This window comes from Lepidothrix coronata, unplaced genomic scaffold (assembly GCF_001604755.1).
Source record: "Lepidothrix coronata isolate B3197 unplaced genomic scaffold, Lepidothrix_coronata-1.0 Scaffold128, whole genome shotgun sequence".
NCBI lineage: Eukaryota > Metazoa > Chordata > Aves > Passeriformes > Pipridae > Lepidothrix > Lepidothrix coronata.
The window spans coordinates 1,188,452-1,201,604 of NW_016690308.1; the positions used below are offsets into that span (position 1 = coordinate 1,188,452).

The window sequence follows — 13,153 nt, forward strand, 5'->3', positions numbered from 1 at the left end:
GATGCCTGGAAAAAACTCTGAAGAAACAACAGGATGCTATTAATAATGCCAGCTAATCCTATCATTCCTCCTCCAGCTAAATTGCCCCAACTTTATCAAAGGAGGAGTGGAAAAAGGACAGGATGGGAACTCTTTGGTGCAAGTGTGCGATGCAGTGCTGGGGTCTGTCCTTAAACCAAGTAAGGCTGCCTGACCTTTCCAGCATGGAGAATTCCAGCCTCTGAGCTAAGCCTGCCAGCTGCACAATGATATCTCACAGAGCAGTCCTTCATCTCTCGAGACTGAAGCCTTCACGTGTCAGTTTGACTCTGTAGTGACAAATCAAACAGCTGAAACAATTTCAAGGCGTTAAATCTCACCACTCCGAGCACTTTTAAGTCCTTGAACTGCTGTTAGGTTGGACAAGAATAGAGGTGAAAGCAGAAAACAGCTGAATCTTGGTAATTCCTGAGATTTGCTGATCCACTAAACCTGACAAACAAACTGCCTGAACAACATCTTTGAAACTGCACTCTTGGGTAATTCACTGAAACTTTGAGCAAGGAGTCAATAGTCCAAAACCTTGATTTCTAATTAAACAAAAGTACCCACCTACCTCAATGCTACCGTCAAGTGCAATTTTAGGCTGTGGAAAGAGATCTGGGCTTGAAATTTGCTTTTAAGGTCTGGCAACAGGATTTGTAATATAGATGTCTGGGAGTATAAATAAATTGTGGTCTACCTTAGCACATTCAAATCAAGTAGAAAGTCAGTCTAGGATAACAGCTTCTCATACAGATATTCTTTTGAAGTAAGAGCCCTTGGAAAGTACAGGGAAAGCAGGGGAAAAAAATTTATCTCTACGCTGCATCCAACTGGTGCAATAAGGATGAGAGAGGATGCATGGAAATCAGTAATTCCAATGATTTTTAGTATGTAGGCTGTGACTCTTCAGCATCCATCATGAAGGCACTCCAGGCTGTGTTTGTTAAACTGAGATGTCCTTTATGAAATTCTGATCTGCATTATTTTATTTTGGCCTCAAAAATAAATCAAATAGTTATTTATACCACAAGTAACAAGATAGTGTTCCAGCTTTGTATACATACTGAAAGTTACCTGAAGGGAACAGAAGTGGAGGATGGAAAAAGGAAATTCTGATAAATATATAAATATCATCTACTTTCAGAAACAGGCAGTGTCTGCACCTGTTTTCACTCACAGTCTGTGCCCAGCTTACTTCTGTCTCAGTTTCTCCTTTTTCACCCTAATGGACCTCTCCCTATTGCATTTCACAGCTTTGCCTAGATTTAGTCCCAAGAATTGCTTTTAATTTCTGTCTTTCAGGAATAGCATTCATCGTGCTTTTCAAATAACACTATTTGAATAGTTGCAGAACCACAGACAAGTGCCCTTGAGACAGTAAAAAAATGAAGCCTCTTTGCTGCTGCTGTGCCTGGAGGACAAATACCTGCACCCACAAGCAGCAACAAGGACCAGAACCACATGGACTCCTCCCAGATGGGAGCTCTCCCTGCCCCAAACCTGTACAGTTTGTAAAATAGCCTGCCAAAAGGGAGGCTGGCCCTGCTGCTCTCACCCACCACATTGTTGACAAGAGCACGTCAACACTGAGTAATTCAGTTCATTTATAGAAATGTAGATATTTTTGACCAAACTTTGTGACGAGACACACAGAGCTGCCTGGAGCAGGACTGTCAGTGGGCAGATTCATTTGCAGCACCAATATGGAAATCTGTGCCTCGGGAACATACTGTATTTTTACGTGTCTAACCTGCCCTTCAGAAAAAAATAACTTCTTTGAAAATAAATTACTCAGAGCATTTGTGTTCTTGAACAACTCATCATGAGGGCAGAGTCTACATCTTCCTTAAGCCTGCAAAGGGCTTCAGAGGAAGGATTCTGCTGGGCTCTGCACCAGCAAGGGAAGAGTCCACAGCAAAGCACTCTGCTCAACAGACCTGCATTTCAGCTTCTACCAGCTCAATGGAGGTTTTGTGGGGTTCATTACTACCTGAATTTACAGGAACCTGCTTGAAATCACCTAGCTGATTCTACTGCTTTGTGGCCACAGTCCTTTTCCCCCTCTTCAGAACGCTTCAAAGCTGCGCACAAAGCTGGGATGTGATGCAAAGCACCAGGACAGTGACTACATGGAAGCAGAAAATGGCAAAATAAAAAGTCTCAAACATTTAATGAGGCTCATCAGAGCTTTTCTCCTTCCCGGCAACCAATCGCAGAAACTTCACAGCTTCCAGGACTCGGTGCTCCCTGTAGTACAAGATTAATCAGTACTGATCAGCCAGGGCTGCACATTTTCTAAAATCACTGTCAGCTCAACAGAGCATGAAAACCAGGGGAGAAAATCATTAACAAACCAAAGCGGTCTCAGTTTCTCATGCCCAGTCTCTGATGATGGTGGTTTTAAGCTGCTTTACTGGAGCAACAGGATTTTGTTCTTTGAGTTGGTTTATGGCAGCACTGGAACATGCAGAAATTCCTTCACTCCCATTTATATCTCCAGAAGTTTTTTCGCTGTAATTTCTCCCCCACTGTCTCATAACAGAAACATGCCACCAGAATGAGATAAATAAATATCTCAGCTCTGGTCCTCCCACAAGCAGCATCACCCACCTTGGGGTGAAGTGCTGGATGAGCTGCAGCTCCCCAAGCTGGAGGAGCAGGAGATCAAGTCCTGTCTTCTTCTGCAATCACTTCTCCATCACGTTTTCTGTGCTTTGTGTTTACATCATGTTCTTCCCTCACCTTTTCTGCCTCTGTTCTCAGTGCAACTATTTGCAGCCCAGCTTGTGCCAATAAATGGTGATGTGTGCCAGGCTGAATTATTCCCTGGGTTTCCATTTGCACTTGGAGAGGCTGTGAAGCCCCTGCTCTTTGGTTTGGTGTAAGCCCTTCCTCATGGACTGCTGCGTGAGCTGGTCACATCCTAACAGCACTTCACCTCCCTGTGGTGATCATGGATACAATCACATACCCGTTGTTGGGAAGGAAGAGAATAATTTCTCTGCTTGACACATGATTCACACTCACACCCAGCTCCAGGGGTCTGGGAAGCACCACGGCAAACTACAGAAGGAGCCCCTTGAGTTTTTGACTGACAGAGGAACTCATTTCCCCTTGGGCAGAGTATTTAAGATACCCTAAAGCTCCTCCCAGATCCACTCCAGAGTCTCAGGAGCCCTCCATTCCATGGCAGTTAGCAGAGACATGAGACAAAACGTGTGCCCTGAGGCAGTTACAGAACAGGAACAAGCCCCTGCCCTTTGCACCACGGCTGCCTGATTCCTGTACATGGCAGGGCTGAAGCACATCTGCATGTGTATTTATTGGAGTCTGACACTCAACAGGGTTAATCCTAACCCTAATCCTAACCCTAATTTGGACCTAATTTGCACCTAATTATAACAGCTGACAGGGAAATTATCCTCAAGAGTGTTACTGAGATGGGACAGGCCAGGGGCTGAGGGGCAGCACTGAGGTTTGGTTGAAGCCTCTTGGACTTGACTTGTCATGGCTCAGTTTTGACACCTGCTGATTAAAATCACCATAACAAATCCCAAGAGAAGCAGAACGGATAAGGAGAAGCTCCTGGGCATTTCCATGTAGCTAAAAGCCTCTAAAGTGAGCAGATTGAGGAGCACAAGACAGCCCTGGGGTCACAGCAGCCACATGTGTTGCAGAGCGGTTCCTTTGCTGGGCACTCACGGCTCAAGTAGGGAAAAAACACTTTTCACATTACACCTTTTGCATGTGTCATTCAATGCTTCATGGAATAGACGGTGTCCTTTAAAGGGCAGAGCAATTAGCCTCGCTGGGGTCAACAGTTTTTCCCCTTCAGAAATGCCACAGAGCCTATCCATTTACAACACCGGGCTGCAGCGGGAGCTGGCAGGTGGAGAATCTGCCAGAACCCTGCACAGGTGGGCAGCAACTGCAATAGGAAGGAGGAAACCATGCAGTGGTGATCTAGAGGTTGGAGAAATTTCAGTAATCCCCATCCTGAGCCCTGCCAAAATCACAGTGCATAAATCAGCTTCCCTGCTGTTTGGTGGATAGCTCAAGCTTTGAGGTCTCCCCGTTGGCTGCTCCTCTCCTGGAGCAGAGCTGTGGGATTTCTGCCTTCAGCTCCCTCTGCTCTCCATTGGCTCCTGGTGCTCATTCATGTTTTTCTCCTTTCCCCCTCTGTGTACTCTCTGATTCTGCTTGGTCATATTCAGGTCTCCACTTGCTGCTCACTTGGCATAAAAGGGCTCCAAAAGCAGGGAATTACCAAGCATTGGTCATCCTTGGCAATGCTACCCTCCTCTTCCCTACCAGGATGCAAACCTCTGCATTGGCACAGAGGAGGGATGGGATTTAGTTCAACTGATGCACTGAAGAATGTACTACTTGGTAAATTAAGCATTAAGTATTAACCCTGATGGCATCTATCCCTGGGAAGATGAGAAACTGCACTGGACCAATCCTATTTACAATGACTGGAGGGTCCTTCCTTAAAACATTTAAATAAATGGCAGATAAAAATCAGATTCAACTGGTCCAGGTGACAGATTACCCGTTTTTGGGGCATCAGGGGATATTTTCCTCATTTCCTTTTCCACCCCTCTTCTGAATACAACCCAAACTCATTCAGCAACGAGGATGCAGCAGCGGCACAGCCATGCCGGGAGGGGCAAGGTGGGAAAGCCCATGTTGGATTGCTGTCGTTCATTTCTCATCCCTGAGGGTAGGTGACAACCAAATGGGATGCACTGGAGTGTGACTGACTCTGAAAAGCCACCAAGCCTGGCTGCTACCGACAGTCCTGCACACACTGATGTTGATCATAAAACCTGATGAGCGCCAGCTGGTTCCCTCAAAAGCTGCTCAGAAAGTGTTTATTGAGGCCTAGTAGCTACAAGATACAGATTAAACCCAGAGAATAATGCAAAAATTTTGTTTTGCCATTTCCCTGCGGTTAATTAAAGCCATTGGTGGCAGGGGGAAGGTATTTGCAAGCGTGTTAAACCTGTTTCCTGAAAGGAATCCAGGCTCCACTGGGATGGCAGAGGCAATCCCCGCAGCAGAGCATCTGAGGAAGGCAGTAACCCAGACACATCCTGCTTGTTTTTTCCCACTCTTGTGACTTGGCAGTTCTCTGTTCATGATGAAAGTGCAATGCAGGGAGCTGACCCAGTCACACTCTTACAAGAACGGCATTTGCAAAGTCTATAGAGTAAAATCTGCAGAAAACTGCATGATGTTTGCTGTGTACCACTGGAGCAGGCTACAGAGATGGATTAAAGGGAATGAGGAAAAGAAGGAACACGTTTTTTGGCATTTCTGGCACTAAACTTTTTTATATAAATCTGTCACAAACATTACTGTCTATATAGCCAGTACTCTTGGTGCAGGACAAATTATTTTCCCCGTGGGGGGAGATAGGACAGAGTTTAGAGTTAGACTCCAAGGAAGCAGGCTTGCAATTACTATTTTGGTGCCTCCAGCAGTGAATCCTTTTGTAGAAGTTGACTATTCCCACCTCATTGTTGCAACCAGAAGGAGAGAGTGAATTAGTGGCTCAAATTGCCATTAATCCCTCAATCAACAACTCACATGTGTTTCTGCCTAGGTGAGAATTTAGGGATTTTAATTGGAAATCTAGGAACACATTTTACATCTGGATGATCTTTCAGCTAAATATTCCCCCTCTTGTTGCACCAACTCTGTGATCTGTCTTTGTGCATCTTGCTGACCCCGTGAAACTCCAAAGAACTGGGTCACATCCCATTCACATCACTTTGACCTTCCAACCACTCCCACAGAAACCCTCAGGTGAGCTTAGGGAAATGCAGCAGTAGGTACAGTGCCTTAGAGTTAAAAGCACTTAACTGCACACAACAGGAACAAAAGGAGAAGTATTTGCAAGAAGGACACAACCAATCACTAAATAAATTGCAGAAATAATAGAAAAACAACCTCCCTGGGCAGCCACCCATCCATCAGTTGTAACTCCCCATCACTAAATCTGCATGTATGTCTCCACACCAATCCATCTGGTTCAACACTACTCATACCTTCATCATCCTGCTGGATTTAACACAGTGACTCCTGACTAATAGAGAGTAAAAGAGTCTTGCCTACACTTTGTAGGTGTCAGCCTCTCTAACCTGAGCCTTATCCAGCTGATTCAGTGTAGCATCAGTTTTAACCTCTTAGTCACAGGACAGAATTGCCCAGCAACACTCGTGGACTTTGGGGAACTACACAGTTGTAAAACAGGTGTCATTAGCCCATACAGGAAATGCATTAAACCTTGTATTTCTCCATTATTTTTAAGTAAAACAGCCAGATCCTGTTGGAAAATCCCTTTTCTCCCAAACAACCGATCCCTATGTGACTCACAGACACTCTCTGACACCCACAGCTCAGCACCTGTACTGGAGTTAATGCTCAGTGATCAGGAAAAGCTTTTGATTAATGGAGAATGGTCCCTAATTGCAACTCAAACACAATTATACTGATAGAAAAGTGTGTTTTCAAATGCATTACTTATCAGACTGATAAGCAATTTTTCTCCACTTACAATTCACCTTTCAATAGACAGTGTTAGCCCTAACTTAGAATTTAGTTATTATTGTTCAATTACAGTAATATCAGTCAACAGCCCCTTCTGAATGTATTCCATAGTATTTACTGTAATGCTTCCTGTGTCATCACTCTTTTCCTAAAGGTTATAGCTGATATGTGTTACAGGTGTCAGCTCAGATTTTCATCCCTGGTGCAAACCAACACCAAAATAACCTCTGCACAACAACTGCACGATTCAGTCGACGAAACTGGGAAGTTGTCACTCAATTATTCACTATCCCCCACTCGCTGCCCTTTCCCAAAGACTCATGTCCCTCCTTTCCAGATGTGTAACGCAGAGGGTCCTTACCAGACAGGCCATGAGGGTCGGAGTGGCACCTCTCCAAGAGTTTGCTTCGTTCCTTTCTTTTCTTGCTCCATCTAAAGCTCCCAAATCGCTTCATGAGCTGCCACATGCACTCGCGGGGCAGCAGCTGTTGGTCATGCCCGGGGCTGAAGAAAAAAAGCAGCACGAGGGGCAAGGCAAGGTGTTGCTCACGCCAAAAGCCCAGGTGTGAGAAAACACAGCTCCAGAGAGACTGTTGGGCTGCAAGAAAAGTCCAGCTCAGCAGCAGCTCAGCTCCGAGATGCCTGGTCTTCCTGGAGAGCCACTCTGCAGGCGGCTGCCGGCCCTCGCACGCCAGGCAATTCCAGTCTTAATTCCAGCGTACAGTAACTTGCCTGCAAGTATGTGTGGACATGGGGAGAAGTTCAAAGTCTGCCCAGCTTGCAGTCAAGGAGCTCTTATAAATACATCAGCCGTCAGAAGCCTCAGAGACCAAAGCAACATTTCTCGGTGGATCAGCTCATGCGGAAAAGGTCAGGAGTCGCCTGATAAGCTCCCTCATTTAAAAAATACTAACTGTGCAAAGGAGCCACAAGCCCTCTTGAAGGGAACTGTCATGTGCAGCTCGGCATGATGACTCTTTAAACAGCCTGTAAAAGGAAACCACCCCTGGACAGACAATTCCTGGCAGCGAATGTCCTGGGCGCGCTGGCACCGTGACATGACATCACCCAACTATTTTGATCCACGTGTGTCGGGTCTATGAAGCAACAGGAGAGTCCAGCTGCCTGTCCATGAGCTCAGGAACGCCTGGCCCTCCACAGCTAATGACTAATGGATTAATGGGGAAAGAGGTTCAGCCAATTCATAAAAAGAAGTCTGATACTTTCTGGAAGCCGTGGCCGGAGCAATGGGCTGGACTTTCTCTAGTGATGTGCCCTCCCAGTGCTACACATACCTACATGCTCTGCACAGATTGCTCCATTCAAATTTGCTGTCTGCGAAGCAAAAGGCACCTGTACAGCTGTTTGTAACACAACTGAAATCCACCTCGTGCTCTTTGCCATGGGACAAACACTCATGGGGCTGTTGCTCATCCCAGTCAGTCAGGCTGTCTGATGTTTGGCTCTGCGTCTGTACTTGTAGAGAAGCTTATTTTAGGAAAGGGTTCATCAGCACAGGCTGGATCTTGAGCAGCTGGAAAGGGGTGCAAGCATGATCCAAGGCATGATCAAACTATCAGAGCCAACCTTCCTAAAATTACAGTAAATGCTCTGTTAAACCAAAAGCTTTATTTAAAGTCAGAGAGCATCAGCCCTTCCTCTGGACAACACCAGCTCAACTCTTTCAAAAATCAAACCCTATATGACTAATGAGAGTCTTATCTTTTTAATTCCTAGGAGGAATTAAAGGTTATATCACCTTTTTACTCTACTTTTTTATTTTTGCCCAAGATTGCTTCTGGAACTTAATATCATTAAAAAGGAAAAGAAAAACCAGCTATGAATTCTGCAGAAAAGGCCTTTATTAACAGATCCTTACAAGCTCTAATCTTTCAGAAAGATGCATCTCGGATGTCCCAGGACTTCAGGGACCCCAAGAATAGGTGCAGAGATGACAGTAGGTTCCTCTGGCATCCTCAGCTACCAGAGGCTTCCCCAGGTCTACCCTATGGAGACTATGGAAGAAGACAGAACAGAGGACACCACTGTTCTTTCATCTAGCAACCAAAATAATTAAATTATTACCAAGACACTTAATCTTTCAGTCAAGGCTCTCACTTCCAAGTGAGATAACACAAAAAGGAATTTGAGGCTGTTCCCAGACTTTCCTCTCCTGACTTGTCCTCCTCCTTTCTCTTGCTCCCTCCTTTGTAGCCCTGTTTCAGCTCTGCAAGTGAAGATTCCAATGCTTTTCACGATCTTTTGCATAAAATCACCTGCCAGCACAGTGTGTTTAGAAAGCCCCTTCTCCAGCCCCTCCCTCAAGGCTCACTGTTCTCCCAGCACAGAGGAGAAGCAGGTGGAGCAACGAGAAATGTTGAAGGATTGGCAGAGGGAAGTGTCGGTTTTACTTAAATATCAAGTTTAATGCAGCTGTAGGAAGTGTCAACTCTTCACACCCCATCTAGCTTTGTGTGACCATCATTCTACCTCTGCAAGCTTCATCTCCACTGTCCCTTCCCTTCACCATGCCATGATGATGGCACCATGGCTGAGACAGCGGCTGTAGTGGGACAAACTCTCCATTTCATGAACCAGCTCTCAAACTACTTCCATGAGAGCACTGACCTTCTCAGTCCTTCCCATTCGAGAACCAGAAGCAAACCTGAATCCTCCTTGATGCAATTAAACCTACTGGTACTGAATAAGATCACTGGGCACATGGAGAACAGATCGTTCCTTTCCGATCCAGCGTCACCCTTGGCATACTTGACAACAGTTATCCAGTTCCCTGTCCAGTCTTTATTTGGCACAAGACACGAGAAGTGCTGCCTACAACACCAATGCAATCTGGACCTTAAGTTTCCCCTCTTGAGAAAAGCATTCCTCTTTCTTCATTGGCCAAAGGTCTGCTGAGAATGACTTAATATTATCAGAAAGCAAAAAAATTAAATCCCTTTTTAATGAGAGAAGATTTGGTGTTGCTCCAGCATGGAAACAGCCCCCTTTCTGATAGAGGCCAAGGATAAATAGTTGCTGCTGACCTTTTCAAGCAAGGCCATTGCACCAGGAGGGCTCATTTCCCCTTATTAAGGGAAGCAGCAAGACCCTAATGTTTCAACACAGAGCTACTAGAAAATGAAACAACACTGTTTAACAACTGACTTTCATAGTAATTTGTTAAAAAAGCACTAAGTGCTTTGAGTACAATCAGTTTGTCTCCCAGAGCTAATGGTCTAACACATTTATACCAGGTACTACATCTTCTTAATGATTCCAGTGCAAGGATCTTATAAAACTAATAATAAAAAGCTGAGCTTCAAAGAGTTCCTTTGGAGCCATCTATGTTCTGGAGATTGAAAACACAAACCATGAAATGGACTCTTGTCAAGCTACATTAAAGTCTCCCGAATTAGTTATTGTATATTACATTATTTGAGCTGCATAGAGATAACACTGTCCCCTTCCAAAAACCATACATGAGCTCACTCTGAGAGGTAGCAGGCACTGGGCAGCTTAATAAAATTATTTTGGGGAAAGAGCAAAGAAACACCCATGTAGGTGTGTGAAAGAGTTCCCTTCTAGTCCCGCTGTGTCTGCTGAGCTCACCAGACCTGAGCCCCTCATGGCCTCAGGGCAGCACCTACACTTACATCCAGCCACCCTGCCTCCAATCTCACCACCCTCCTGCTCCAAGTCATCTGGTTCCCTGGCAGTTTTACTTTGATGACCTAAGACTGAGTTCAAAAAGGAGCCTAAAAAATACTTTAGAGCTAAAAAACAAACAAAAAAACCAAACCCCCAACACTTATTGGAAATCTCCCTTATATCAATTCTTTCCTTCATCCCAACAGCCACCTCTGTGCCCAGCCCACCCAGCAATGTCCTCCCCAGGTCTCCATCCCCTTAAACCACTTGGTTTTTTTTTTTTTTAAAGGTAGACAAAGTAGAAAAGATAAACCTCCTTCTACTCTATTTTTCGCTAATTCACAGGACCTTATAAAGAGAGGAGTCTCATAGCAGGAGATATCTCCAATCCAACCCAAAAAAGTCCCCCCCATGACTGGGCTCCCTCTTCTTGATGCTTCTTGATTTTAAGTTCTCCATCTCTCAGGATAAAAGCACCTCCCTGCAGTGATTTATCTGGCAACAAACATAAGAGAAACCTTCCTTTCTCTGGATGGGACGTGAAGATTTGTTCTGTGAGGCAGAACTGGGGGTTGAGTGTTCAGGTTTGGCCACCAGAGAGGAAATATGGAAGCTGCCATCGCACCAACCAAGTGCAGCCACCATGGGGTGCCTGACCCAGATATCAGAGCTTTGAAACACAAACTGATTCATCCATCTCACAGAGGTACCATGGTGAAAATACTTTAAATACTGATATTTCAAACCATTTCCTCAGTTGCCTTTTTCACAGGAGCTTTAACCTCATACACAAATGCAGCAGCAGAGTGCAGGGCAGGCAAGGGGGCCCAGTTAGTCCTGCCAGGATTTTTCCTGGTATGAAAATAGAAAAAACAATACTTTCCTCCCTGAAATTTAGAATCTTATTTAGCTCAAAACAGGAAGGCTAAAAGCAATATGTATCCCCTTAGTGACAATTAATGTTTGAACTGGCTTCCGACTGCAAATCAGCAAAACCAAGTATTTCCCTTTCTCTGTTGCTGAGAATTTCCTTGTTCAAAATACCCACTGCTTTTGCCATTGCTCAAAGAAATAAAGTTCAGATTCCCCCTTAGAAAGGTAAAGCGTGGATTATGCGTGGGTTGCGTTTCTACATGAATCGCACGTGTCTACCTCGTTTTCCTTCAAGTTTTCCCTAAACTGCATTTTTTCTAATTTTCTTTTTTAAACTCTACAGACTGATGATGGCAAAATCAAACACTTTCTATTGCTGTCAGTAGTGTTGGCACATGGTTACATGTCTTACAACACCAGACTGGTTTTAACAGCAACCGTATTTCATATAAATAGAAAACGCGGAAAATATTTCAAAATAACATGCAAATAAATACGTAAAGGAGATCTTTGCTCTAAAAAAAGCCACTCAAGAGTCCAGGTGATGCAATGCACAATAACAAAAAGCCTGTTTAGCCCAAACACCATTTGTAGGCTGGTTGAACAGAGCATACAGCCCATGTTTTCAAAGGGAAACACAATCTACCACTTTCTCCATCTGGTCCAAGCCCAGATCACACCCCATAAAAGAATTGCAAGTTTATGATTCCAAGCTGGGCTCAATTACTTTCCATAATCATAACCAAGTGTTTCACTGTAACGAGTGTTTTGTCTTTATCCCCCCTTTTTTTTTTTTAAATACTACTTCAGGCTGCTTTCACTGTGCATTAAGAAAGATTTCAATCTCTGAAGCTGTCAGGCTGACCCTAAATTGGTTTTGAAATATCTAGAAGTTTAATTTTACTTCTTTTTAGCGGTCCCCAAAGGTGCACACTATATTCCCCAGAACTCTTGGTAAATTACTTATAAATTACATCCTGGCGTCTTCGTGATGTTTTTCTATCATACCTTTCCAGAGCTCATAACAAAAACCAGCAGGAACAGGAGTAATGGCGATGGTGGTGTTGGCACATTGGTGATTTCTAGCAAGAAAAACACTATTTCAGGCTCAGAGCATCCATCCCAGAAGATCAATAAGCTGGGACTGATGACCATGATCCCATCCAAATGGTAATGTTATTATTTCCCCACATCCTACTAATAAACTTGGTGCATGTGTTTCCAGCACTCACTTCTTCAGTGATTTCAGATCATAATGTGAAAAATGGAGCTGTTCTTACATGCACCACAATCTGGCTGTGCTCAAAACAGCAGAACAGTATTTGATCCAGCAAGTACAGGATGTCTGGTGTGACAGTACCACTCCTAAAATTTAATAAGTTCTCAGCTAAAGAAAAACATCTCAGCAGTAACTCCTGAAAAAAAAAAAAAAAACACAAAAAAAAACAAAACAGCAGAGGCAATAAAGCTCCTTAGAAGCATTTTCCACTTGTGCTTTTCTCATCTCTTCTTGCTTCTCTTTCTTCTTGCCTCTATTGAATCTTTCAACTATATTGATCCATAAAACCTTGAGAAGCAGATAGAATTCAGTGGAACATCACAAATCTCTTTTTTGTTCTCTTCTTGTTATTCTTTCTTTCCTGCTTCTTCACTTCTCATGCAGAATTGGAACAGATTAAATGATGTTAAAGCTAAAATGGGCATTGTCAGGCTGAACAAAATATCTCCTTCAGTTTAAACTAAAGAAAAAATCTTTCAACCAGCACTGAATGGGTTGCAAAGTGAATGACAGCAAATGAATAAAGACAGGAATTACTCCAAAAAAGTGACACATTAGGACAGGTCAGTATCTAAAGAATGACATTCATACAAATATCCCATAGTGAATACCCATGAAACACAAGACACTAAAAATCAGAGCACCACAACTGCACAGTTCTGTATTCCTCTGCTCCCTGAAAGAAGTAGATGAATAATCTGACATCAAAGCCAAGAAATTTGCTGATGCACAAAATAAGACAACAAAGAGACTCTTCTCCTGGCTTGGTATTAC

General features: G+C 43.9%; 1 protein-coding gene across 5 annotated transcripts in view; it reads right to left on the reverse strand.

Annotated features, from left to right (window-relative positions):
- Window positions 1-13,153, reverse strand: part of PRKAG2 (protein kinase AMP-activated non-catalytic subunit gamma 2) — a 211,285-nt gene that overhangs the window by 103,259 nt on the left and 94,873 nt on the right. The window contains exon 1 of one of the 5 annotated variants that reach the window (XM_017826519.1): window positions 6,941-7,513. The exons of the other annotated variants lie outside the window; for them this stretch is intronic. Coding sequence (XP_017682008.1) covers window positions 6,941-7,046 — 106 coding nt within the window. The 5' untranslated portion in view covers window positions 7,047-7,513. Of the gene's footprint in view, window positions 1-6,940; window positions 7,514-13,153 lie in introns of those variants that run through there. 5 annotated transcript variants of the gene reach the window in all.